Source organism: Centropristis striata, chromosome 12 (assembly GCF_030273125.1).
Source record: "Centropristis striata isolate RG_2023a ecotype Rhode Island chromosome 12, C.striata_1.0, whole genome shotgun sequence".
NCBI lineage: Eukaryota > Metazoa > Chordata > Actinopteri > Perciformes > Serranidae > Centropristis > Centropristis striata.
This window is the reverse complement of record NC_081528.1, coordinates 870272-897303: the sequence shown is the minus strand read 5'-3', so window position 1 is coordinate 897303 and position 27032 is coordinate 870272. Positions and strand designations below refer to the sequence as shown.

The following is a 27032-nucleotide window of genomic DNA, read 5'->3' as shown; positions in this document are numbered from 1 at the left end:
TCCACATTAAGTCCCCATCCAATCCACATTTAGTCACCAATTAGTTCCTATTTAGTCCACATCAAGTCCTCAATTAGTCCCGAACTAGGCCCCAAGTAGTCCCATTAAGACGTCATCTAGTCCACATTTAGTCCCCAACTAGTCCACATTTAGTCCCCAACTAGTCCACATTTAGTCCCCAACTGGTCCACATTTAGTCCCCAACTGGTCCATATTTAGTCCCCAATTAGTCCCAATTAAGGTTCCATTTAGTCCACATCTAGTTCACATTTAGTTCCCACCCAATCCACATTTAGTCCCCAACTAGTCCCCATTTATTCCTCAATTAGATCACAACTAGTCTCAAATTAGTCCCCATTAAGGCTCCAACTAGTCCACATCTAGTCCCCAATTGGTCCCAAACTAGTCCACATTTATTCCCCATCCAATCCACATCTAGTCTGCAATTAGTCCCGAACTAGTCCCAACTAGTTCCAATTAAGGCTCCATCTAGTCCCTGACTAGGCCCTATTCAGCTTGAATGTAGTCCCCATTTAGACACAGATAAACCAGTTTACATCAACTGGGACCAGTTTACTCCTGAACCAGTACTTTGACTCCTCGCTTTGATTGGACCTGAACAAAGTCAAACATGGCCTCCTCCTCCTCCTCTCCTCCTCCTCCTCCTCCTCCTGTTCGGTGGTCTCAGTCTCCTCCAGTCTTCCCAGAATTCCCAGCCAGATGGCGGGCGGCGCCCCAGGATGGAGCCCCCCCTCCCAGCACCCCCCCCCCCCCCCTCCTCACCCCCACAGAGCTGTCATGTCAGCGTCCGGATGACGGATGACCGCTGAGTGTGTGTGTGTGTGTGTGTGTGTGTGTGTGTGTGAGTGAGTGTGTGAGTGTGAGTGAGTGTGTGTGTGTGTGAGTATGTGTGTGTGTGTGTGTGTAATACCCTGGTGGTTGTAAATGAACTCCAGTTAGAGTGTGTGAGTGTGTGTGTGTCCTCCCCCTCCTCCTCTTTCCCCACGATGACCTACCACTACCTCATCCACCTTTATAGTCAAAACAGACCTCCGCCCTGCACACACACACACACACACACACACACACACACACACACACACACACACCCCTGGGGTACAATACTTTTAGGATAACGACCACTTCTGCATTATTGATCCTGATCCTGGCTCTGTTCCTCCGGATTAAAATGCTCCAGTTTGACCAGGAGGGATGTGGACACACACACACACACACACACACACACACACACACACACACACACACCAGCAGCTGTGTGTAGATTCTTGGTCGATATTTATACATCATCATTCCTGCAGCAGGACTCCCGTGAGTGTGTGATTGCTCGTTCACTTTCTGCCTGTTTCTGTTTCTGGGTTAACGTCCTCCGTCCTCCGTCTGTCTCTCTCCGTCTGTCTCTCTCCGTCTGTCTGTCTCTGTCCGTCTGTCTCTCTCTGTCCGTCTGTCTGTCTGTCTCCGTCTCCGGGAGACGGTCTTACACAACGTGGACATTTTGGAGAGTGAGAAAATATTTGGGGGGAAGTGGGACATTCCTGGACAGCGAGGACATTTTGGGAGATTACAGAAATTTTGGAAAGAGGGGACATTTCGAAAAAGGAGGACGGACAGTTTCTGGACATTTTCAGAAAGCTATGATATTTTTTGAAGTGTCTCAAGGTGGACATTTTTATGAATGAGAACATTTTGTGAAGTGAGGACATTTTTTATATAGTAAAGACAGTGGACAGTTGGACAGTGAGAATGTTGTTTTGAAAGGCAGGAAATTTTTTTTAGAAAGTGGACATTTTGGACAATTTGGATAATGAAGGCATTTTTGAAAAGCTGCAACATTTTTGGACAGTGAGGATGTTTTCGGAGATTAAAGACATTTTGGAAAGGGAGGACAGGTTTTCTGTAGTTTGGACATTTTTGGAAAAAAATTGATATGTTTGAAAGTGGAGACAATCTCAGAGTAAGTGGGCATTTTTTATTTTTAAGTGGGCATTTTTTGAGAATAAGGAAGGTTTTTATATATGCTGTGTGAGTGGTGACAATCTTGGACAGTGGGGACATTTTGGAGAGTGAGAAAAAACTTTGGGAAGACATTTTTGGAGAGTGAGGACAGTTTGAGAACACTTTGGACGTTTTCCAAAACAAATGATATTTGTGAAACGTTCCTGGACGATGAGGACGTTTATAAAACAGAGAATTTTTTAAAAGTTGATGTTCAGAAAGACAGAAAAGTCCTGAAGACATTTGAGTCTAATTTTCTTCTTTAAGTGTCTGTTTGAGGTTTCAGAGTTCAGGTTCAGGTTTAAGTTGGACTCGTCCAACTAGTCCCGATCTAGTCCACATTAAGGCTACATTTAGTCCACATCTAGTCCCTAATTAATCCCCATTAAGGTTCCATTTAGTCCACATTTAGTCGCCAGTCAGTCCCAAACTAGGACCCAATTAGTCCCAATTAATCCCCATTAAGGTTCCATTTACTCCACATTTAGTCACCAGTTAGTCCCAAATTAGGACCCAACCAGGCCCCATTTAGTCCACACTTGGGCCCCATATAGTCCCCATCTAGTCCCAAATTAGTCCCCATCTAGTCCCCTTTAAGTGTCTGTCTGAGGGTCCAGGTTCAGGTGTCAGTGTGCCTCTCGTGTCCCTCTCGTCTGTCCTCAGCAGGTTGGTTCTGTCCTCTGATCAGTCTCTAACTCTGTTTGTGTGTGTAGATATTCCTGAAGTGACTCGTTGGCGTCTCGGTGTGATGTAACTCTGTGAGGCGTGATGATGAAGATGATGATGAAGATGATCTGCATTAATCCGTCCTCCGCTGGCGGTGACAGTCTCAGGGCCGCGGGGCCCCTAACCGGCCCTCGGCGGGGTCTCATCGATCGGCAGGGACTCCAGCCGACCCGTCTGTCAGGTCTGACTGCCGGCCAATGGGAGGGCGTGTAGGGAGGTGGAGGTGAGGGGGGGGGGGGGGGGGGGGGGGGGACATGTCAGGATTATTGTCTCCAGTGGGCCGTCGCTGCGCCACATTAGAGCTATTGATCCGTTTCATGGCTGACGCTTTGTCCAGGAGCCGCTGGAGCATCGATCGATCGGGGACATGCCGACAGGGCCACGGGGGGGACCGAGGGGGGGGGCTCCAGCCGACACATCAGGAATATTTACACACACACACACACACACACACACACACAACAACAACAGTTATAGACTACAACTGACCTGGAGACACATAATCAACCTGCTGAGGACAGACAGGGACACGAGTTGCACTGAAACCTGAACCTGGACACTTAAAGGGGACTACATATGGACTAGATGTGGACTACATTGAGCCTTTAATGGGGACTAAATGAGGACTAATTGAGAACTAGATGTGGACTAAATGGGGACTAGATGTAAATGGATCTGCACTTATATAGTGTCTTTGCAGCCACTCAAAGCTCTTTACACTACAGACTGACTCATTCACCCGTTCACACATTCATACTGGTGGCAGAGGCTACCCTAAACGCTGCCACCTGCCACCAGCAGGAATTCATTCACACACCGATGAACGCAGCATCAGGAGACATCTGGGGTTCAGTATCTTGCTCAAGGATACTTTGACATGTAGCTGCCATGGTCGGGGATCGAACCACCAACCCTCCGATCGGTGGGCAACCCGCTCTACCAACTGAGACACAACCGCCCATGATGTGGATTAGTTGGTAGCCTAAATGGGGCCTATTGGGGACTAGATGGAGGCTTAATGGGGACTAGTTTGTCTTAAACCTGAACCTGAACTCTGAACCCTCAAACAGACACTTGAAGGAGAGAATAAGAGACAAATGTCCACAGCTCTGTCCCTAATCTCTAAAATCTCTCTTCCATTAAATGTCCTCACGTCCTGAAGAACTTCTGAAAACTGTCTTCAGGACTTTTCTGTCTTTCTGAACATCAACTTTCTAAAATTCTCTGTTTTATAAACGTCCTCATCGTCCAGGAACGTTTCACAAATATCATTTGTTTTGGAAAACGTCCAAAGTGTTCAGAAACTGTCCTCACGCTCCAAAAATGTCCATTTAAAGAACCTCCCCACTGGCCGAGACCGTCACCGCTTTTCAAGAATATATAAAAACCTCTTATTCTCCAAAATGTCCACTTAGAAATGAAAAATCCAAAGTCTTCAAAACAGTTTGGAGCTGAACGTTTCCACCGTCAGTCAGATTATAAAAGAGAAATAAAACCTGAAGAAGCTTCTGCAGCTCTCTGAACTCCTGATCACCTCAAACATCCAGAAAAACTCTCCTCAAACTTTAACTCTGACAACTCCTCAAACTAAGAGAACCTCCTCCTCTCCCCCCCTCCTCCTCTCCTCCTGATGTGTTTTCCTTTCCAGCTGTGCAGCTCGTTCTTTCCCTCTCTCCCACTTTTCCGGTTTTCACTCACTCAGAACTCCGTGTGGGATTTGAACCTGTGAACGTTTTCTCCGCCAAGAAAAACCCAGAAAATATTTCCGTATTGGAGGCGACCTCCCGGCTCCGCTCCTCCTCCTCCTCCTCCTCCTCCTCCTCCTCCTCCTGCAGCTCACACCTCCTCTGAACACTGATCATCTGTTTCAGCAGCTTCAGACGCCTCAGAGGCTTTAAAACTCACAACTCAAACTATTAAACAGTGAGCAACCAGAACACATTATTATTATTATTATTATGATTATAAACCAGTTGCAGTGGAACAATACGACCTCAGCTCCAAAACACGACTTTATTTTGGAAAATGAGACAAACTAAAACCGAAATATTAACCCTCTGAAGCCAGAGTTCAGAAAATGTAAGTTTCCTTTAGAAAATCTCTAAAATGAAACCACTGATCACAGCCAGAATCTGTTAAAGTAATAAAGTAATAAAGTAAACCTTAAACGCATCATGTGTGAAGAACAAACAGAAAGAGGCTCCAGCAGCTGTTTGCATCGCTTCTGAGTCAGTTTCTAAGTGTTTGTTGTTGTTGTTGTTTATCTCACCTGTTTGGTCATCGAGTCGATCAGCCGAACAAAAAGATCCTGTTCTGTCCTGATGCCTGAAAACACACAAACACACAGAAAACAGACACACACACATTAGTCTGCTGGGAAACACAATTACACACAAAAGTACAATCAAGTCAGCTTTTTTTTAAAAGACGTCTGCTGATATTTTTTCAAATATATTAAAGTCTGCAAAAAAGATTTAAAATACATAAAGATTGAAAATGCATAAAAATTAGCACAAGAAAAACCCACTTAAAATTGCAATAAAAAAACCCTGAAAAAGCTAACTCAATTCTCCTAACAAAGTAAAAAAAAATATTCACTCATATATACAATGTATAGTGTCGTAAGTCTGCTGGAAAAATAAATATGAATGAAAATACACACTAAAAAAAAACTGCAAAACATAAAAACACATACAAGTATGCTTAAAAAATACTAAACCAAATATATTTTGGAAAAGTACACTAAATACACCTAATAAGATAAAAAAATAATAATATATTTTTTAAATACACAAAAATTGCCGAAATAAGATCACTGAAAAAAAAACAACACAAAAATACCAAAAACAAATAAATTTGCTGGGAAAAAACACTTGAAACACACACACACACACACACACACACACACACACACACTGCAGTGATAAATCTGTGTGAGCAGCATGGACCGGCTGATGACACACACACACACACACACACACACACACCACACACACACACACACACACACACACCCAGCTCCCTGTATGTATGTATGAGTGTGTGATGTTAATGTGTCTCTTGGTGCAGCAGGAAGCAGAAAAAGGAGATTTTCTCTAATAATGTCGAGTAAATGAACTCTGTTATTATTGGTGTCCCGGCTGTGTGTCTGTGTGATGTGTTGTTGTGTTGTTGTTGTGGTGTCGTCGCCCCTCAGCCAGAACAAACATTAGCGTGTCTGCGGAGCTGTTTATTATTTATAGGCCCTCTCTCTCCTCCAGATAACAAGAATCCTGCTCCTCTACACATTAAATATCAATCAGGCGCCGTGTCTTTTATTAGCGGAGCATCGAGGCGTAGACGTGTGGCGGCGCGGCGTGGGGCGCGGGAAGCACCTGTTAGCGGCCGAGGCCTCGCTCTAATTGTCTTCTCTCCGCTCGAGGCTGTTTCTTCTTCCTGCTGCAGCTTCCCGCGTCTCTAATTGACGTGATTCACTCCTCGCCGAGCCGTCCGACGCCTAAATGGCGGCGATCCGTCCCGGGTTGCAGATGAGGTCAATTAGCTCGCTACGATGCTAATCCGACCGCGCCGCCTCGTATTAGAGAGATTTATCGGCCCGCCGAAGGAAACGCTCCTTTATGTGCCACTTTATCACAGTTTCTACAGCGGGAGGGCTGAGCCCGGATCTCCTCAGACCCTCAGACCCTCAGACCTGGACCAGGGCCAGACCAGGGGTGTGTGTGTGTGTGTGTGTGTGTGTGTGTGTGTTTCCCCCCAACAGACAGAACGGATTCAGGTGGAGCTGTCAGATTCTCCACATGTCTCCCTGTGTGTCTGTGTGCTGATAATTATTCTAATTTACCAGAAATATTCACAGATTTACAAGGAAAAAGTTACAAATATGAGAAAAAAAAAAGACAAATTAATGAGAAAAAAATCACAAATTTACGAGAAAAAGTTAACAAAAAATATTCACAAATTTAGGTGAAAAATGTGACAAATTTACGAGGATAAAAATTACAACTACGAGAAAAATTTACAAATTATGAGGAAAGAGTGACAATTATTTTAATGACAAAGTTACGAGAAAAAAGTGACAAATTTACGAGGAAAAATTTACGTGAAAAAATGTGAAACATTTGAGGCAAAAAAATTACAAGAAAAAGTAACCAAATTACGAGAAGAAAGTTGCAAATGTATGGTGAAAAACAAAAACAAAATTAGGAGTAAAAAAAATCTAATTATGAGAAGAAAACACTAATTTCTAAGAAAAAAAAGTAACAAATTTAAAGAGAAAAAAGTTACAACTACGAGAAAAAGAAAATCCCAAATTTACGAGAAAAAAAAATCTAATTTATGACAAAATAAACTACACATTTCTAAGAAAAAAGTGACAAATTTACGAGACATTTTTTTTTTAATTATGAGAAAAAAATCTAATTTATGAGAAGAAAAGCACAAATTTACGACGAAAAAATTCCAGAATAGACATTTTGTGTTGTTTTGATGCAGCGTTCAGATTATTTTGATAGTTTTGGGTTTCACAGCTTCTTTCTCAGGCTCTTGAACCGAACCAGAACCAACCGGGTTCTCAGGCCCGCCTCCTCCTCCCCCACCTCCTGCTCCTCCTCCCGCTCCTCCTCCTCCTCCTGCTCCTCCTCCTCCTCCTCCTCCTCCTCCTGCTCCTCCTCCTCCTCCTCCTGCTCCTCTGGCCTGCAGCCAGCTCAGTGTGTGTTTTGAATCAGCAAAAGATCGGCACACTTTCCCCCCGATGGACAAAACAGAGTTCAGGTTGACTGTCACATATTCCAGATGTCTGCTGCCTGTGTGTGTGTGTGTGTGTGTGTGTGTGTGTGTGTGATAATGAAAACTTTTTCCAGTCTTAAACCAGCCCTCCTCCTCCTCCTCCTCTCCTCCTCCTCCTCCTGCCGAGGTGACCTTTAATATAAATTCCTTCTCTACAGATTTAATTCATGCAGGAAGTTTTTACACAGACAGTTTCACCTGTGGGAGCGGGCGGTCATTACCTCCACTTCATCAATCAATAATGGGCTGTGAACAAAGAGCCACCTGACCTACAGGCTGCTGCCATTTAAACAAGCACAGATCTACTTTTAATTTCATGCTGTCAGTCAGTGAGACGCTCCACAGATATAGATTCATATTCTTCATTATTCAGCTCTTCTGCTGCTCAGAATACTGAAGCGTTGCTTCGTCTTTCTGACCCCAGAAAAAAAAAACACTGAGATCTTATTGTTTAGACGAGTTTACTGCAAATCACAGCCGGACACTAACAGGAGGCGTCTTCTAGCATTAGTGTGTTCCACAACGACACAAAGGACATGAAGAAATCTGTTTCTCTCTCAGCGTTTAAGTCCGAACCAAAGGAAGGAAGAAGCCGACCAAAACACAGAAAATAAACAAATGCAATATATGAATTTATGGGGAGAAAATGTCTAAAATTTATGATGAAAAAAAATTTAACTTAAGAAAAAAAAAAATCACAATTTACAAGAAAAACCCCACAAATTTCGAGAGAAAAAATCATAAATTTCCGAGGAAAAGGATCACACATTACTGAGAAAAAAAATAAAGTTTCATGAAAAAAAAAATCTAAAATTTCCAAGGACAAAATCACAAATTCACAACAACAAACCCCACAAATTTACAAGATAAAATCAAAAATTTTAAGAGACAAAAATCACAATTTTAGGACGAAAAAAATCACAAAAATTACGACGAAAAAAATCACAAAAATTACGACGAAAAAAAGTTGAGAAATTTATGAGAAAATGTGAAAAGTTTAAAAAATAAAAGTGACAAATTTACCAGAAAAAAAAATCACAAATTTACCAGAAATAAAATTGAGAAATTGATTCAGAGAAAAATTCAGAGATTTACAAGAAAAAAGTTACAACTTTCTAAAGAAAAAAGTGACAAATTTATTTTAAAAAAGTGACAAATTTATGGGAATTTACGAGAAAAAAAATCACATTACAAGAAAAAAAACGACACTAATTTACGTGAAATTTGCAAGAAAACCCCACAAATTTAGGAGAAAAACAAACTGTGACAAGTGAGAGCTCTGTCCCTCACAGACTCTGATTCGTTGACATGAAGCTCCAAAGACACAAAGACTCACCGTCAGGTCACTCAGAACAACTTGCATGGTGGCTTTTCAAAATAAAGCTCTGTGTTTGCAGGACACGGTTAACTTTAGGGAATAAAACCACTCGACTGAAGTTAAAACAACGAGTCAGCAGGTTGACTCCAGATAACAGTGACTCTCCAGAATGAAGCTGAGAGTTCTGGACAGCAACAACTCAAATAACCCTGGGGGCCGCTGGAGGCAGAATCAAAATGACCAAAAACAGACACAAAATGACTGAAAAAAAACTAAATTACTTAAAAAGAAACAAAATGACCAAAAAAGACACAAAACTATAAAAAAAACCCACAAAATTATTAAAAAAAAGACACACAATTAAGAAAAAAAAGACACAAAAAAAGACACGAGATAACCATAAACAGTAATTAAAGGGACCTTCCACACACAACACGGTAAAGTGTCATTCATATAAAACCTCACATTAAACTTTCATATCAAGGTGGGGGCCACAAAATATCATCACGAGGGCCACAATTGGCCCGCGGGCCGCCAGTTTGAGAGCCCTGAACTACAACATCTCTATAATAAACTACAACATGTTTTAATAAAACGTGGAGGGTTCTCACCGTTGCTGTAGAGCAGCTGTAGCCTGTAGTGGATCCCGTTGTTGTCTTCTCTCCATTGTACTCCTGTCACACACACACACACACACACACACACACAGAGAAACACACACAGTTATAATCTCGACATATTATGATGTTTTTTCATCATTCTGCTGTTCTGTCTGATCTGCTTTTATTTATTTTATCAAATATTATTTATTTCGATTTTTATTTTAATTTTTATTATTATTGTTGTATTTTTATTTCATCACATATTTTTTGGTTTCATTTTCGACCATGTAAATCCCTTTGTAAGTTTGTTTAATATTGTTATTGTTGTTATTCTTATAATTATTATTATTATTTTAAATGTGCTTCAATAATAATAATAGTCCTATGATCTTAAACAAATTATTTTATTCACATTTTTATTTATTATTTTATTTTTTATTTATTCTATTTTTATAACATGTTTTTACTATTATTATTATTATTATTATTATTAGAAAAACATTATAAATATAAAACAATTTTATTATTATTTTTTTAAATTTATTTTATGAATAAAAATAAATATAAATACATTTAAACATTTTAGAATCAATCTTCTTTTTTCCCAATACAGAGAATATTATATCTTTATTTATTATTATTTATCATGAGAACCGCTGGCTGACAGCACTGTGACCTTTGACCTCTGACCCACATCACCCAGGTGACCATGTGATTGACAGCTCTCTCTCTCTCTCTCTCTCCTCTCTCTCTCAGTTCAGGTTATAGAAATAAGGTCAGGTGAACCTGAATGCACCATGAAGTCCCTGTCGGCGCTCACGACATTTTACCGTATATTACAGAGTAGAGGAGCAACAGATTTTACGGAAAAAAACCTGCTCAGACTTTCCCTCCCCTCTCTTTCTCTCCCTCTCTTTCTCTCTCTCTCTCTCTCTCTCTCTCTCTCTCTCTCTCTCTCTCTCTCTCTTTCTCTCTCTCTCTGTGTTGATCAGATCTGTAAATATCAGAGTGTTTTTTTCATCCTCCGTCTCTTCTTCAGGTTTTTTTTCCTACGGTTTCTTTTTTCTCCTGACCCTCTCTCACCCCGTCTCCTTCTTCTTCTTCTTCTTCTCCTCTTTTTATTTTCAGCCTTTATTTCCTTTATTTTTATTCTCCGTCAGCCGGCCGCTCGCTGGCTGCCAACCGCCGAGCCCGCCAGTGTTGGCCCACGCCCAGACACTGTGTGTTACTGAGTGTGTTACTGTGTGTTACAGTGTGTGTGTGTGTGTGTGTGTGTGTATGTGTGTGTGTGTGTGTTCGGGGCGAGAGACTAGAGGTCACAGCAGAGGAGAGGTGAGCGAGTGGGAGGAAGGATTGAGAGCCAGCTGGCAGCCGATCAAACACAAACACTCCTCAACCTGTCTGTGTTTCATCATCATCATCATCATCATCATCAGATCTGTTATTAGTTCTATTCATGTTTTTTAACGTTTCAATCAAACACTTCTGACTGTCTCTTCCCGTCAGTGTCTCACGCTTTATTTTGCAATTTTCACGACTAATATTGTGATTAAAATCCCTTAAAATTAATATTTTGGCTTCTATTTGTGGTCCAGACGGTTTATTATTTGATTTATATTTCAAATTTTGACTTTTGTGTTAAAAAGTCTGAATAATTTTCTAAAACCAAAACACAGGAATAAGTTATAAATTCATGAGAAAAATAAATATAATAAATAAATTAAAGAGAAATAAATTACCAATTTATGACCCAAATTTTTTTTACATATTTACAAATAAATCACTAATTTACGAGAAAAAAAATCACCAATTTATGACAAAAAAATCACAAATTTATGACAAAAAAATCACAAATTAAAAAATAAAAACAGCAAACATTCCTCAACCTGTCTGTGTTTCATCATCATCATCATCATCACTGTTATTAGTTCTATTTATGTTTTATAACGTTTCAATCAAACTCTTCTGTCTCTTCCCGTCAGTGTCTCACAGTAAAAAAACAAACAAATATAATGTTTTATTTTGCAATTTTCACGACTAATATTGTGATTGAAATCCCTTAAAATTAATATTTTGGCTTCTATTTGTGGTCCAGACGGTTTATTATTTGATTTATATTTCAAATTTTGACTTTTGTGTTAAAAAGTCTGAATAACTTTCTAAAACTAAAATACAGGAATGAGTTATAAATTCATGAGAAAAAACTCATAAATTAAAGAGAAATAAATGATCAATTTATGACCCAAATTTCTTTTACATATTTACAACTAAATCACTAATTTACAAGAAAAAAATCATAAACTAAAGACAAAATAAATCACCAATTTATAACAAAAAAAATCACAAATTTAGGAGAAAAAAAAAAAAATTTAAAGAGAAATAAATCAGCAATTTATGACAAAAAAATCAATTTATCAATCAAATCAAAATCAAATTAAAAAATAAAAACAGCAAACATTCCTCAACCTGTCTGTGTAAAGTAAAATAAAAACAAAAACAAATATAACGTTTTATTTTGCAATTTTCATGACTAATATTGTGATTAAAATCCCTTAAAATTCATCTTTTGGCTTCTATTTGTGGTCTGGATAATTCTTCAAAGATATGTTTACACTATAATATCAGATTAGATTTGAAAATCAATGTTAAAAAGTCTCAATAATTTCCTAAAACATAAACACAGGAAAAAAGTTAGAAATTCACAAGAAAAAACAATCACAAAGTTACGAAAGAAATCACAAATTTATGATGGAAAAAAATCACACATTTTCGAGGGAAAAAAAGAACTAATTTACGATGAAAAAATTCCCAAATTTACGAGAAAAAAATCACAAATTTATGACAAAAAATTCCAACAGCTGCTTGTAGGATGTTTACTACCATGTGCAATACTTTATATTTACTAATAGGAAACTTTATATTTATAATCATGGTTATAGATGGTGTTGTGTTATTCTTATTTTACTGTATTTTATTGTATTTTTTGGAGCAAGAATTCTAACTTTTCTCACTGTTTTTAAATGAGACAAACAGGAAACAGTGACTTTGTTGGGACTACTTTCAGGGGCGGATTGATCCACATGTGGTGCTGCAGTGTTACTGTCAGAATAACATCTGAATCTGCTGAGGACAGATAGAGATTAAAGCGTCACCTTGTCTTTCTCCACGAAGTCGACGTACGAGGTCCTCTCGATCTCCACCGGCTGGCCCTGCCGGTCGTACAGCGCCAACACGAAGTGGAAGAAGTTGGACTTCCTCAGGTTGGACGGCGGCTGCTTCTCAAAGTGAGCTCGAGCTAAACCAACGCCGCTGAAACACACGGAGAGAGGAAACAGATTTAATATTCAAAAACGCCACATGACTGCAGGAATCTGAACAAAAACATCATGAAACGCTGACACATCAATAATAATCAGTTGTGGGGGTTCCCCAAGGCTCCGTGTTAGGGCCTCTAACTTAAAAATCAAACTATATGCAGATGATGTGAATGTATTCTGGTGTTATAAGAGTTCAAACAAGAAGAGATTGTAATCTAATGAGTCTTGTTTATCAGACAATAAACAAATGATAAAATAAGAGTTTGGGTGTCTGATAAACATTTAAACTCATATTCCGTCTTCGTTTAAACTTCACTTTCCTTAAAGAGCAGAGGAAACACTTTATGCACTAAATACATGAAGTTACAGACTCATCTTTCAGTCTATAAAATGTCTGAAAAAAGTTTTGTTATTTTCAGTTCCGTTCCAAATTAATACTTGTGGTTTATTATCTGAGTTATAATTTAAATGTTGACTCTTTAGATTTGAAAATCAATGTTGAAAAGTCTGAATAATTTTGGATTGTTTGAACTGATCATGGACTAAGGATTTTTTGGCGTGTTTTTTGCCGAATAATTCAAAAACAATTAGGTGAAACCCTTAGAAAAGTCATAGCACACTTGTCATGGCCGAGCCGGTCCATTTGATACCTTTTTAGTGTTTGTGACCAAAACTCTGAGGAGTAGTCGACCGGAAAAAAAACACGGAAGAAACACTCATCAACTCGTCCTGCTGCCTCTCGTGTTCTTTTTAAATCATCTGGACTAAAAACCACCGAATGTCACGACTCAGCTCCATCAAACTCTAAAAACTCTTGATTTTTATTTCATTTTTACAGATTTTTCTGCAACCAAAGGAGAGAACAAACATTACGTGAGCCTGATCACGTAACAAATGTGCATCATGAGTTAATTTCCCTTCACGTCTTAATTAGTAATTTAAAAACATACTGTGATTCGATGCCTGAGCACGTCAGAGGAAACATACCGATACAAAAACAACAGAAGGCATCTCTTTAGATGTCACATCTACAAATTATCAAACTTATAACAACAAAAACATCAACGCAGACACATTCTTTAGTCCTTACTGAGCCTTAAAACCGTTTTATAATATTTTAATTATTTATGATAATAAATAGAAAAAACATGACAGAAAACATTCATAAAAGGAAAATGTGAATCAGTGAGGTTCCTGATATCTCAGATGTTCCTGTTGTAAACTCACAAGAAGTCATAAAAATCTGCAGTATTATTATTTTATATAGTTTTGTCGAGGTTTAATTGAGGAGTAAATGCGTCTCGTTATTTTCCGCCTTTATATTTGTTGTCTGGCTGTGAAGTCTCATTATAACGGCTGTCGGAGCTCATTTTCAGTTTCACGTGTACAAACTTGTTTTCACATGAAGTCTCATCAATTATCACATGTGGTTTGGCAACAAAACCTGAGTTCTGACAGAGACGGAGATCTGTTCCCACATTTAACTAAACAACAAACTGGACTCAGAGGCAGCAGAGGAAACACGTAAAGAAAAACACATTTACAAGCTGATTTAAGATCAATTTGCTGGAACTGATTCTGGTTCAGTAGCTTCAAAAAGCAACCAAATAAATACAGAAATATTCAAAAATAATTGGAGGTGACTGTGTGAGGATAATCGTTAAATAATCTTGTACATTAACTATATATCTAAAAACAAACAAATTAAGATGCAAATTATATAAAAAGTTGAGTATCTTTTGATTTTGACTTTGAAACAACTTTAAAGAATGATGTAGGAAAACTTAAAGACATTTAATACATCAACTATAATTTTTATTTTAATTAATAACTGTTAAAAACTAACTAACTGAACTAACTTGTGGGGTTCCCCATGGTTCTGTGTTAGGGCCTCTAACTTAAAAAATCAAACTATATGTGTTGTGAGACCTGAAGTCCTCAGAAACTTGCAGAGTTTTGGTGTCTGATAAACATTTAAAGTCATATTTCATCTTATAAGTTTCAACTGGAACCAACCAGGAATTAAGATGGTTAAATCTAGAAATAATGTTGAACACTTCAAAAAAGATATGAACTCTTAAAACAAGATAAATTATCAAACACTTCTACTTCAAGTTTTTTTTTTTATCTCGGTAAGAAACAAATGATTTGCAGTGTATCTTATCTTATCTTATCTTATCTTATCTTAATGATCCTTTAATTTGATTCATTTTGTTGCTAATGTTGACTGAGGTCTGAATCATCATTAATTTTGATTTCATGTTATTGTCTTTGAAGGAGCTTCAGCTTCATGTTTCTCCTTCATGAAATATATAAAAAGCCTTTTATTGACTGTGTGAAGTAAAAAAACCCAGCTGATTTTAGAAAAAGTGGATAAAAATGCTGGTTGATCCTGAATTAAAATCGATGCTCCTGCAGGAAGCGACCTCTGCTCTCCGCCCGCAGAAGCTCAGAGCGTCCGAGGGGAAAAACAAAACTTGAGGGGTTCCACAAGGCTTTGTGTTAGGGCCTTTATCTTAAAAAATCAAACAATATGCAGATGATATGAACGTATTCTGTTGTAGTGAGAACTTGAAAGAACTTTTCCGGACACTGTGGGGAATAAATCAAGCTTCAAAGATATTAACTACGACTAAATTCACAAAGTGGAAAGAGTCTGAAATCAGTTTTATGGAGTGGTAGATGAGAAAAGGTTTTTTCAGAAACTATTAATTATACTTAAACTGTATTTGAGATAAATCTGTTTGATTGTTTGAACTGATCCTGGGAAATCAGACAAAGGTACAAGAAAAAAAACAACACAAATTTATGAGAAAAAATGTACAAATTTAAAAGATAAGTGACAAATTTACGAGTTAAAGTGACAAACTTTACCTTCCTTAAAGAGCTGTGCAAACACTTTATGCACTAAATACATGAAGTTATAGTAAATATTTACTGCTGTATTTAAACAGATATAAACAATAATACAGTAAAACACATTAATAATATAAAATATGTCCTCAGAGGAGAAGTTATGGTTGTTTAGAGATACTGGACATTAATAAAAAAACTGCTTATATCTGCATCATAATGCTATAAACAAGTTATTATATGTTAATATACCCTTATATTTATATTCATATTTATATTATATATTGTTACCTATTTTGTTCATTGTTTTCTTATATTATCCTATATTTTGGTTGTTTTTGTAACTTGGAGAATTCTGGAACAAGAATTTCCTTCAGGATTAATAAAGTTCAATCTTATCTTATGTTAATTATCCTTTAATTTGATTCATTTTGTTGACTGAGGTCTGAATCATCATTCATTTTGATTTCATCTTGTTGTCTTTGAATGAGCTTCAGCTTCATGTTTCTCCTTCATGAAATATATAAAAAGCCTTTTACTGACTGTGTGAAGTAACAAAAAAAAACATCAGTGAGTTAATGTCAGCAGCTGATTTTAGAAAAAGTGGATAAAAATGCTGGTTGATCCTGAAATAAAATCGATGCTCCTGCAGGAAGCGACCTCTGCTCTCCGCCCGCAGAAGCTCAGAGCGTCCGAGGGGAAAAAAACGCTCAAAACAACAGCCGAATATTTTTACATCAATCTCATTTCCCTGCTCGTTTTGTTTCCTAAAACGCTTTATGATCAATATGATGGCCGGGGCATAGATAAATATTTATTCATGCTGTGGGTTTGTTTTGGGAAGCCTCTCTCTCTCTCTCCGTCTCCGTGTTTCGGCTCAGGGGTCTATTCCCCCGACGGCAGATTAATACAGCCGTGACCTTTCTGCACCTCCATTACCAATGCTTAATGCCTCATTTGTAGGCCAGTTTGTTGGAAGCTAATTCTTCCGACTCGCAGCATTTGGCCGGGAGGACGGTGGCGTCGAGAGTCTGCAGGAGGAGGAGGAGGAGGAGGAGGAGGAGGAGGAGCAGGCTCAGGTGTGCTTGGGTCAGGTTAGAGTCTGTTTTTAAAGGAGGCTCGCTGGGAATAAAGCAGCTGAGTGTCAGAAAACAACAACAGTGTTAAAATAAAAAGTAACACCAGGAGGAAGGCAGCAGCAGACATCAACACTTCGCTGCCACAGACTCTCAATAACTTCCTGTGAGAAAAACACACACAGCTGCTTTATCTGCTGTTATTCTCATACTAACATACTGCTGAAATACTGCTGAGATACTGCTGAAATACTGCTGAAATACTGCTGAAACACTGCTGAAATACTGCTGAGATACTGCTGAGATACTACTGAAATACTGCTGAAATACTGCTGAAACACTGCTGAAATACTGCTGAGATACTGCTGAGATACTGCTGAGATACTGCTGAAATACTGCTGAAACACTGCTGAAATACTGCTGAAACACTGCTGAAATACTGCTGAGATACTGCTGAAACACTGCTGAAATACTGCTGAAATACTGCTGAGATACTGCTGAAATACTACCGGAATACTGCCGAAATACTGCCGAAACACTGCCGAAACACTGCCGAAATACTGCTGAAATACTGCTGAAATACTGCTGAGATACTGCTGGAATACTGCTGAAATACTGCTGAAACACTGCTGAAATACTGCTGAGATACTGCTGAAATACTGCTGAGATACTGCTGAGATACTGCTGAAATACTGCTGAAATACTGCTGAAACACTGCTGAAATACTGCTGAAACACTGCTGAAATACTGCTGAGATACTGCTGAAACACTGCTGAAATACTGCTGAAATACTGCTGAGATACTGCTGAAATACTGCTGAAACACTGCTGAAATACTGCTGAAACACTGCTGAAACACTGCTGAGATACTGCTGAAACACTGCTGAAATACTGCTGAAACACTGCTGAAATACTGCTGAAACACTGCTGAAATACTGCTGAAACACTGCTGAAATACTGCTGAGATACTGCTGAAACACTGCTGAAATACTGCTGAAATACTTATTAAATACTGCTGCTGCTGCACCAGGAACACACTCAAACTGCACCAAAATACTAGGAGACATGCACTAATACTGCACTGAAAATACTGTGTTAGAAGTGCATAACACTGCACAGAAATACTATGAGACATGTACTAATACTGCACCCAAATACTAGGAGACATGTACGAATACTGCACGGAAATACTAGGAGACAAGTAGTAATATTACATTTAAAATACTGTACCAGAAGTGCATAATACTGCACTGAAATACTATGAGACAAGTGGTGATATTACACTGCAAATACTGTGTTAGAAGTGCATAATACTGCGCTGAAAATACTCCTTTACACGTACTAAATACTGCAGCTCCCTCTCAGCCTCCTGTACTGAGGGCTCACAGCGCTGCAACATGAGAAAAAACATGCAAATACACAAAACACAACAAACTGAAAACATCTTCATCAGTCTGACAACAAGAGCAGCATTTAGAAAACAAAGACCACAACACAACACAACACAACACAAGTGTTTCCAGAGGACACTAATAAGTGACGCACACGTCTGGACACGCTGGATATTAGCACGTTATTTCAACATAATGATAATTTCACATTATAACGATGTTAGCCTGCTAATGTTAGCCGCGATCAAAAGCATTCTAACGTTAGCCGCCGCTCGATAGCATGCTAACGTTAGCTGGCGATCGATAGCATGCTAACGTTAGCTGGCGATCGATAGCATGCTAACGTTAGCTGGCTATCGATAGCATGCTAATGTTAGCCGGCTATCGATAGCATGCTAACAGAGAGACTCAGCCAGAGACGAGGTGGAGAGTTCATCAGGTACAGAGTCTAAAGACACGACATCTCCCTGAGGAGGACTCGTGGTGGAGGAGACCAAACCAGAGCAGAAACAGACACCAGACCAGAGACCAGACCAGAGACCAGTCCAGAGACCAGTCCAGAGACCAGAGACCAGACCAGAGACCAGTCCAGAGACCAGACCAGAGACCAGACCAGAGACCAGTCCAGAGACCAGTAACAGTCCAGAGACCAGACCAGAGACCAGTCCAGAGACCAGTAACAGTCCAGAGACCAGTAAGAGTCCAGTAAGAGTCCAGAGACCAGTAACAGTCCAGAGACCAGACCAGAGACCAGTCCATAGACCAGCAGCAGCAGCTGCTCTCCTCCTGCTCTAATTGAGACCAGCAACGTTTCCATTGTGTCTTCAGGCTAATGTGGTGAAATGTTGTTTGTGCTGCAGCCTGAAGAAGAAGAAGAAGAAGAAGAAGAAGAAGAAGAAGCTGCTGAACGTCTCATTAGAGAGTAAAGAGAGCCGCCTGCAGCTCAGCAGACCTCTTTCTGTCCTCGAGGACCTTCTGTCTCCTACACCTCAATATTCTGTCCTACAAGCTACAAATACTGCTTTACTTAGAGACATCTGCATCTGAATACACCTGTTTACTATCAGGTTGGAGAAGATATTATTTAGTATCTCTTTGCTTTTTCATGTCTTTTTTTCCTATGTAGAAGATGCTCATAATGTATAAAATATTATTTCAAAAAGTATTTATACTTCTGCTGCTGTGATCCCTCAGTTTCCACCACTAAAGTTTTTATCTTGTTTTATTTAATTGCAACAAAACTGGCAGAAACTTTCATTTTTTAACGACTCAAACACACAGAAATTGTTCCATATTGTAGATTTTTGCAGTGAAATGTGTAAAACCTGCATTTTCAGTATTTAATTCTTAATCCTGACATAAAAAGCTTCAACTACAGGTTGATTTATGAACATTTACATCTGAATACACCTGTTTACTATCGGGTTGGAGAAGATATTATTTAGGATCTCTTTTTGCTTTTTGATGTCTTTTTTCCTATATAGAAGATGCTCATAATGTATGAAATATTGTAAAGGTTATTTAGCTCTCTGCACCTCAATTTCTAACTAAAATTGATCTTATTTAACTTTATTTTATTTGTCTGAAAGGCAGCAAAGCAACTTGACTTTCTTCTGTCAGAATACAGACAATTATTTCTTGAAACAAGCTGATTTATACGAGACAGAAGTCTGGTTCAAATATTCATGATTTCTACGACTTAAATATTCAGTTAAATGTGTAAAAACCTGCAGAATGTTTCTGTATTTTCAGTATTTAATTCTTAATACATAATGACATACAAAGCTTAAATAACAGGTTTATTTAGAAAGATTTGCATCTCAATGTTTACTCTGTTTGGAGCATATTTTGTTAAGTATTTTACATTTTTGCTTTTTAATGCTTTTTTTCTATGTAGAAGGTTCTCATAATGCATAAAATATTACAAAAAAAAAGCTTTTTTTCAGCTCTCTATTCATGCATTCTACTGCTGTGATCATTATAGTTTCCATCACTGAAGTTTCTTATCTGGTTTTATTTAATTGCAGTGCAGAAATATTCATGTTTCAACGACTCAAACACACAGAAATTGTTCAATATTGTAGATTTTTGCAGTTAAATGTGTAAAACCTGCAGAATGTTTCTGTATTTACATGATTTAATTCTTAATCCTGACCTACAAAACTTAAATAACATTACTATTATTATTTATAAAGACTTGCATCTGAATACACCTTTATTTATGTATACTTGGAGTGTTTATGGTTTATTTATTTTTAGAAGATGCTCTTAATGCATAAAAAGTTCATGCACTTCTACTGCTCTGATCTCTCAGTTCCCATCATAAAGTTTTTAGTTTATCTTGTTTTATTTAATTGCAGTGCAGAAATATTCATGTTTCAACGACTCAAACACACAGAAATGCTCCGATATTGTAGATTTTTGCAGCTAAAGATGTAAAACCTGCAGGATGTTTCAGTATTTGCAGCATTATCTCCAGAGCTCAGCTCAACAACAGCACGTCTGATTCAGATTTGTTAATATTCTGTTTGTAAGAAAACACGCCGAGGACAAAGAGCTGCTACAAACGCAGCTTTTTAACTCTAAAACAAACTGGAAATGTGTCAAACCTGCAGAATGTTTCTGCATTTAATCCTGAAACACAAAGCTAAAATAACATTATTATTATGATTTATAAAGATTCGTATCTAAATACATGATTTACAATGATTTTTTTCTATATAGAAGATGCTCATAATGCATAAACTATTATTTTTTTAAAGTTATTTAGCTCTCTATTCATGCACTTCTACATAAAGTTTCTTGTCTGGTTTTATATTTAATTGCAGTGCAGAAATATTAATGTTTCAACGATTCAAACACACAGAAATGCTCTGATATTGTAGATTTTTGCATCTAAATACACCTTTATTTCCTGTGTTTGGAGAGCATATTATTTAGTACCTTTAGTTTGTGCTTTTTCATGTCCTTTTCTCCTATATAGAAGATGCTCATAATGCATAAAAAGTTATTTAGCATGCACTTCTACTGCTCTCATCTCTCAGTTTCCATCACTAAAGTTTCTTGTCTGGTTTTATATTTAATTGCAGTGCAGAAATATTAATGTTTCAACGACTCAAACACACAAAAATTGTTCGATATTGTAGATTTTTTGCAGCTAAAGATGTAAAACCTGCAGGATGTTTCAGTATTTGCAGCATTATCTCCAGAGCTCAGCTCAACAACAGCACGTCTGATTCAGATTTGTTAATATTCTGTTTGTAAGAAAACACGCCGAGGACAAAGAGCTGCTACAAACGCAGCTTTTTAACTCTAAAACAAACTGACTCGGGTGGATTTGGCACCTGTTCCGTCCCAAAAGCATCACTTGCAGCACTAAACCAGCCCATTATCCCAATTACACACAATGCAGCGCGGCAGCACGGCGGCCACGGTGACGGAGCCGCCACCGCCACCACCGGCGCTCATCCTCTCCTCTCTGCTCTGCCTCCACTCAGAAAGCTCGTTAGCATTATTATTATTTCAATTATGCTAATTGCGGCTGCATCCACTCGTCGCAGCGCCTCGTATCCGGCTGTTAGCACTTGGCACAAGGTGTAATAAAAACAGTATCGATGGCACACGGCTCGCTGGAACATGCCCGGAGTGTAAATCACACGCCAGAGAGAATCACACACACACACACACACACACACACACACACACACACACACACACACACAGAGAACAAACAGGCCGCGGCCGGCCGGCGATCTGCACGTTTCCACCACAAAGGCTGAAATTAAAGGTCAGCGGGAGTCGTGTCGAGCACTCTGCAAACAATTACTGAGCAAGACAGCCGGTCCTGGAGCCGTCACTTCATATCACACACACAACACAGAGAACACACACACACACACACAACACAACACACAATACACAACACACACACAATACACAACACACAATACAACACACAGCACAGAACACTCTGAGGAAGGAGCTGCCACATTCAGCTTCTCTCAGCTCACATTAAAAGGAGAATCAGCAGACACTCTTTTTCTCTGCTGCTCTCACCTGAACACTGTCTGACTGTCTGTCTGTCTGCCTGCCTGCCTGCCTGCCTGCCTGCCTGTCTGTCTGTCTGTCTGTCTGTCCTTCTGTCTGTCTGTCTGTCTGTCTGTCCACGACTTTATCTACCAGAGATCACGTTCCCTCACAGCATCAGGAGGAATTTAGGGGGGAAATGTGTGTAAGACGATGCAGAATATTTCCATCGATGGAGAGAAAAGAAGAAAACACAGTTTGAGAAACATGTTTAACAATGTTTGAAAATGCTTCAACAGGAGAAAATGATTCCTGCAGCTTTAGAAGAGACACACAGACGGTCTGTGTCTTTTTTTAGATTATTTAGCATCTTTTTGGTCATTGTATATATTTTTGGGGGGTAATTTTGTGCAGTTTTTTGGTCATTTTTATGTATTATTTGGTAATTTAGTGTATTTTTTGGTAATTATGTGTCTTTGTTGGTTATTTAGTGTCTTTTTGATCATTTTACATGTTATTTGTTCTACACCTGCACGCTGTCTGTCCACGACTTTATCTAGCAGAGATCTCCTTCCCCCACAGCGTCAGGAGGAATTTAGGGGGAAAGATGATGCAGAATATTTCCATCGATGGAGAGAGAAAAGGAGAAAACTCACAGTGTGGTTTGAGATTCAGTGTTTTAACAATGTTTGAAGGTGCTTCAACAGGAGAAAATGTTTCCTGCAGTTTTATGAGTTTAACAAGCAGCAGAGAAGAGACAGACAGACGGTCTGTGTCTTTTTCAGATAATTTAGCATCTTTTTGGTCATTTTACATATTTTTGAGGGGTAATTTTGTGGGGTTTTTGGTCATTTTGATTATTTTTGGGGCAATTATGTGTCTTTGTTGGTTATTTAGTGTCTTTTTTGGTCATTTTACATGTTTTTGGGTTCATTTAGTGCCTTTTTTTGGTCATTTCATATCTTGTGTTGGTCTTTCATGACATTGTTTCCTTAATGTTGCGTCTCCTGTCATTTTTACATCTTTTTTTTTGTAGTTTAATATATGGTTATTTAGTGTCTTTTTTGTTAATTTTACATGATTTTTGGGGTCATTTTCTGACTTTTTTGGTCTTTTTTTTTGTAATTTTACATCTGTTTTGGGTAATTTAGCGTCTTTTAGACAGACAGACAGACGGAGCTGAACCAGCAGCAGGTTGGTAGGAGGTGGACACGTGTAATGAAGGATCTAAATCAACATTAGTGTTCGTCTGCTGCGACACTGAGCCTCCTCTAACAACAAGCAGAGACCTCACCGCCTCCTGGAGACGCTGCACACTCTAACAGACTGAAAATTACATCTTTGGTCTTTTCTGAACCATATTTTGTTGAAAAACATCATGAATTCATCAGGACAGAAGAAGAAAGAATCAGACCGTTCTCACACTCGACTACGTGACTAACATGAAACTACAAACTAGTGAAGATGGACTACAATCAGCCCGTCTCAGATTCTGTATTCTTAGAGCTGCTTGGTGCAAACTGTGACGTTGCGGGCCATGAGCCTCGGACGGGGCACCAAGAAATGATTATTAGCTACATGTTACGACAACAGAAGAAGAGAATCAGCACCAAACAGCTTCAACTGAGTCATTTCATGCCGTGTCTTTTTATGTAATTTAGCATCTTTTTTTTTTTGTCATTTTACATGTTTCGTGGGGTCATTTGAGACTTTTTTGGTCATTTTATATCTTTTGTTGGTCTTTCATGACTTTCTTTTAGTAATGTTGTGTCTCCGTTGGTTATTTTGTTTCTTTTCTTTGGCAGTTGTGTCAATTTACATGTTTTTGGTGTCATTTTGTGACTTTTCAGGTCTTTTTAGGTAATTTTTTAATTTTTTTAGGTAATTTAGCAGGGTTTTTTAGGTCATTTTAAATGTTATTTGGTTTCTAAGATTGTCCTTTTTATCGTGTCCAAGAACCAGGAAAAATTGTAGTTCTTAGGACGTCGTATTCAGGGACAGAAAACACAACCAAACAGCAACAGACTTCAGCAGCTTCACTGAGCAAAATGTTTGGATTCACAACAGCTAATTTAAATGTGAGCAGCAGAGTGAAGACATCCTGAAGATCAGTCCAACAACCTGAGACTACATTTCCCACAATGCACCTGGAGAGACTGTAAACAGCCTCCACACAGACTGTGTTGGACGTTTTTACTTTCCAAATAAAATCAACTAAATTTAAGGAATGAAAGAAAGAAAATATTGAAATGTAATTGAAATAATTAGAGACATGAAACACTTCTTCTTTTGCAGTTTTGGCAACTTTGCAGTTTTTAACTGGAGGTAAAAAAAAATATGGATTTAAGATAATAAATCACAAGTTTTTATGCTCCAAAGTGTAACTAGAAACTCCGCCGGGATGTTTGTTATGTGACTTAATTTCCTTGGTTTCATCTGCTGATCAGCTGATGTGTCGTGAATCTGAAGCAGCTGATTGGTGTTCAGAGAGAATAAACAGACGGATTTAATTTAAAAATCACAGAAATGTGAATAAAAAACGTCTGCGAGTCAAAAACTGTTAGTGCAGCATGAAGAGAAAGTCTTTAAATTAAAGACGACGGCCCCGAGTTTAAACTTTAATTCTCTGGTTCGTGTTAAAACGAGCAGAGAGGAAAAAAATCACACACACACACACACAGTAACACACACACAGTAACACACACACACCATGACATTAATCAAACAGGAGATGGAGTGTGACCGCTGTTTGAGTCTTTAACCAGCGTGGCCTGCCGCCTCACACACACACACTTATACACACACACACACACAGAGCAGCCTAATGAGCCATACAGCACACACACACACACACACACACACACACACACACTCACAGTAACACACACACACACACTTTAACACACACTCTGTGTGGCTGGCTGCCAGTGTGTTAATCAAACAAACAGTGGATGTTTAAATGTGATTCAGAGTGAACTCGCTCTGACAGAAGAATCAGATGAAACTACGGATCATTTCTCTACAGCAGAATAAACTCTAACGTCTGTAAACTGTAGTGGGCTCGTCTCCACGCCTTGCTGCACGCCACCAACAACTTTCATTTAAAACAGCTCAGAAGTTTTTTTCTGTGATGCTGCTGACAAACTGACAGACTGTTCAGGACGATGATTCAAGATGATGATTTGTCGTCTTTTAATGGAGTCGAATTGTGGAGAAATGATCAAGATATCATAATATTTAGCGTCTTTTTTGGTCATTTTACATGTTTTTGGGGTCATTTTGTGACTTTTTTTGCTAATTTGTTTGTCTTTTTTGGTCTATTTGTCTTTTTCAGGTTATATAGCATATTCTCTGGTCATTTTACATTCTTTTAGGTAACTTAGCATATTTTCCTGGTCATTTTACATGTTTTTTTTAGGTAATTAATCACATTTTATGGTCATTTAACATTTTTTTTTTTAGGTAAATTATAATTTTTTATGGTCATTTTACATGTTTTTGGGGGTCATTTTGTGGCTTTTTTAGATTATTTTGCATCTTTTTTGATCCTTTTATATATTCTTTAGGTAATTTTGCATATTTTATGTCTTTTCCGTAATTTTGTGTCTCTTTTGGTGATTTGACATGTTTTTTTTGGTAATTTTATATCTTTTTTTGGTCTTTTATTACTTCATTTTAGTAATTGTGTGTCTTTTCTTGATAATTTTGTGTATTTTCTGGTCATTTTACATGCTTTTGGGTTGATTTTATGACTTTTTGGGGTTTTGTTTGGTCATTTTAAAAAAAATTTTTGTGAATTTTACGTCTTTTTTCACGTCTCCTGGTGAAAGTCCTGGTTTGTTTGACCCCTCCCACCCTTACTGCATCTTTGTGCTTTCTACTCAATTTATTTACAACATGTTATTATATCAGCCCACTGAATGAGCTGATAAGAACCTACTGGACCTACCAGCAGGTAGATGGACAATATTTGTATAAATAATAAAGTCACAACAGCAGTGAGTTCTGTTGTTTTTATATTGTGTTTCTAACATTGTCTTGTTTGTATTTTTAGTTATTTATGTGTGTCAATGAATCGTCTAAATATACTTTGTGTTTGCAGGCTTTCTGACACTTTCAATAGGTATTTCAAATTAATTTAATGTATTTAAGGTTGAGCTGAGATTGAAATTAGTTTGGCAAAGCTTCAAATATCCAGTCAAGGCAAATGTTTGTCCTCTGACATTCGCTTCAGATCAGAAAAAATCCACAAATAAACAAGAGAGAAGAAGCTCAGAGAGAGAAACTACCGGATACACAGCCAGGATGTCAAAACGTATAAACATATGAGAAGGTAATCAATAATAGTCACATTAAACTGAATCCAGTAAACTCAGAAACACCAAACTCCGTTGGGAAAACCACAGATTTTACATGTTTTGTTTTCTATGTACAATTACTGTCTTGTTCCTTTCAAGGTTGAAATTAATTACAGTATTTACAGCCACCGAATCCCGTCGGAGAAACCACCAATTTAACATTTAGTGTTTTCTTTGTGTGAATGTACAATTATTACCATGTTCTGTGTTCTCAAGGTTTAACTTAATTAGAGTTATTAAAACCACCAAATCCCATTGGAAAAATCACACATTTAACTTGTTTTTGTTTTGTGCACTTGTTCAATTGTTATTTTAAAGATTTAAGAAGAAAAATGAGACTGAACTTTAAAAGTGGAAGAAAAATAATCAGATTTCAGAAAAAAACAACACACACATGACCCAGTTTACCGACTCTCTGACATCACACGACTCTTTGTTTTCAGCTGAGTGTTTACATTGGACACACACACACACACACACACACACACACACACAGACACACACACACACACACACACACACACACACACACACACACACACCTCTAATTGCTGTGAAAGTCGAGTTA

The 27032-nt window shown here is 38.1% G+C and overlaps 1 protein-coding gene across 2 annotated transcripts in view; it reads right to left on the bottom strand.

Moving 5' to 3' along the window:
* The window catches only part of LOC131982369 (transcription factor COE3-like), a 184599-nt gene that overhangs the window by 130346 nt on the left and 27221 nt on the right, over positions 1–27032 (bottom strand). Inside the window, exons 2-6 of one of the 2 annotated variants that reach the window (XM_059346995.1) lie at positions 12597–12753; positions 10834–10835; positions 10330–10343; positions 9454–9501; positions 5009–5064 (exon numbers count right to left, since the gene is read on the bottom strand). In XM_059346995.1, coding sequence (XP_059202978.1) covers positions 5009–5064; positions 9454–9501; positions 10330–10343; positions 10834–10835; positions 12597–12753 — 277 coding nt within the window. Of the gene's footprint in view, positions 1–5008; positions 5065–9453; positions 9517–10329; positions 10344–10833; positions 10836–12596; positions 12754–27032 lie in introns of those variants that run through there. The other variant, XM_059346996.1, reaches the window with a different exon arrangement.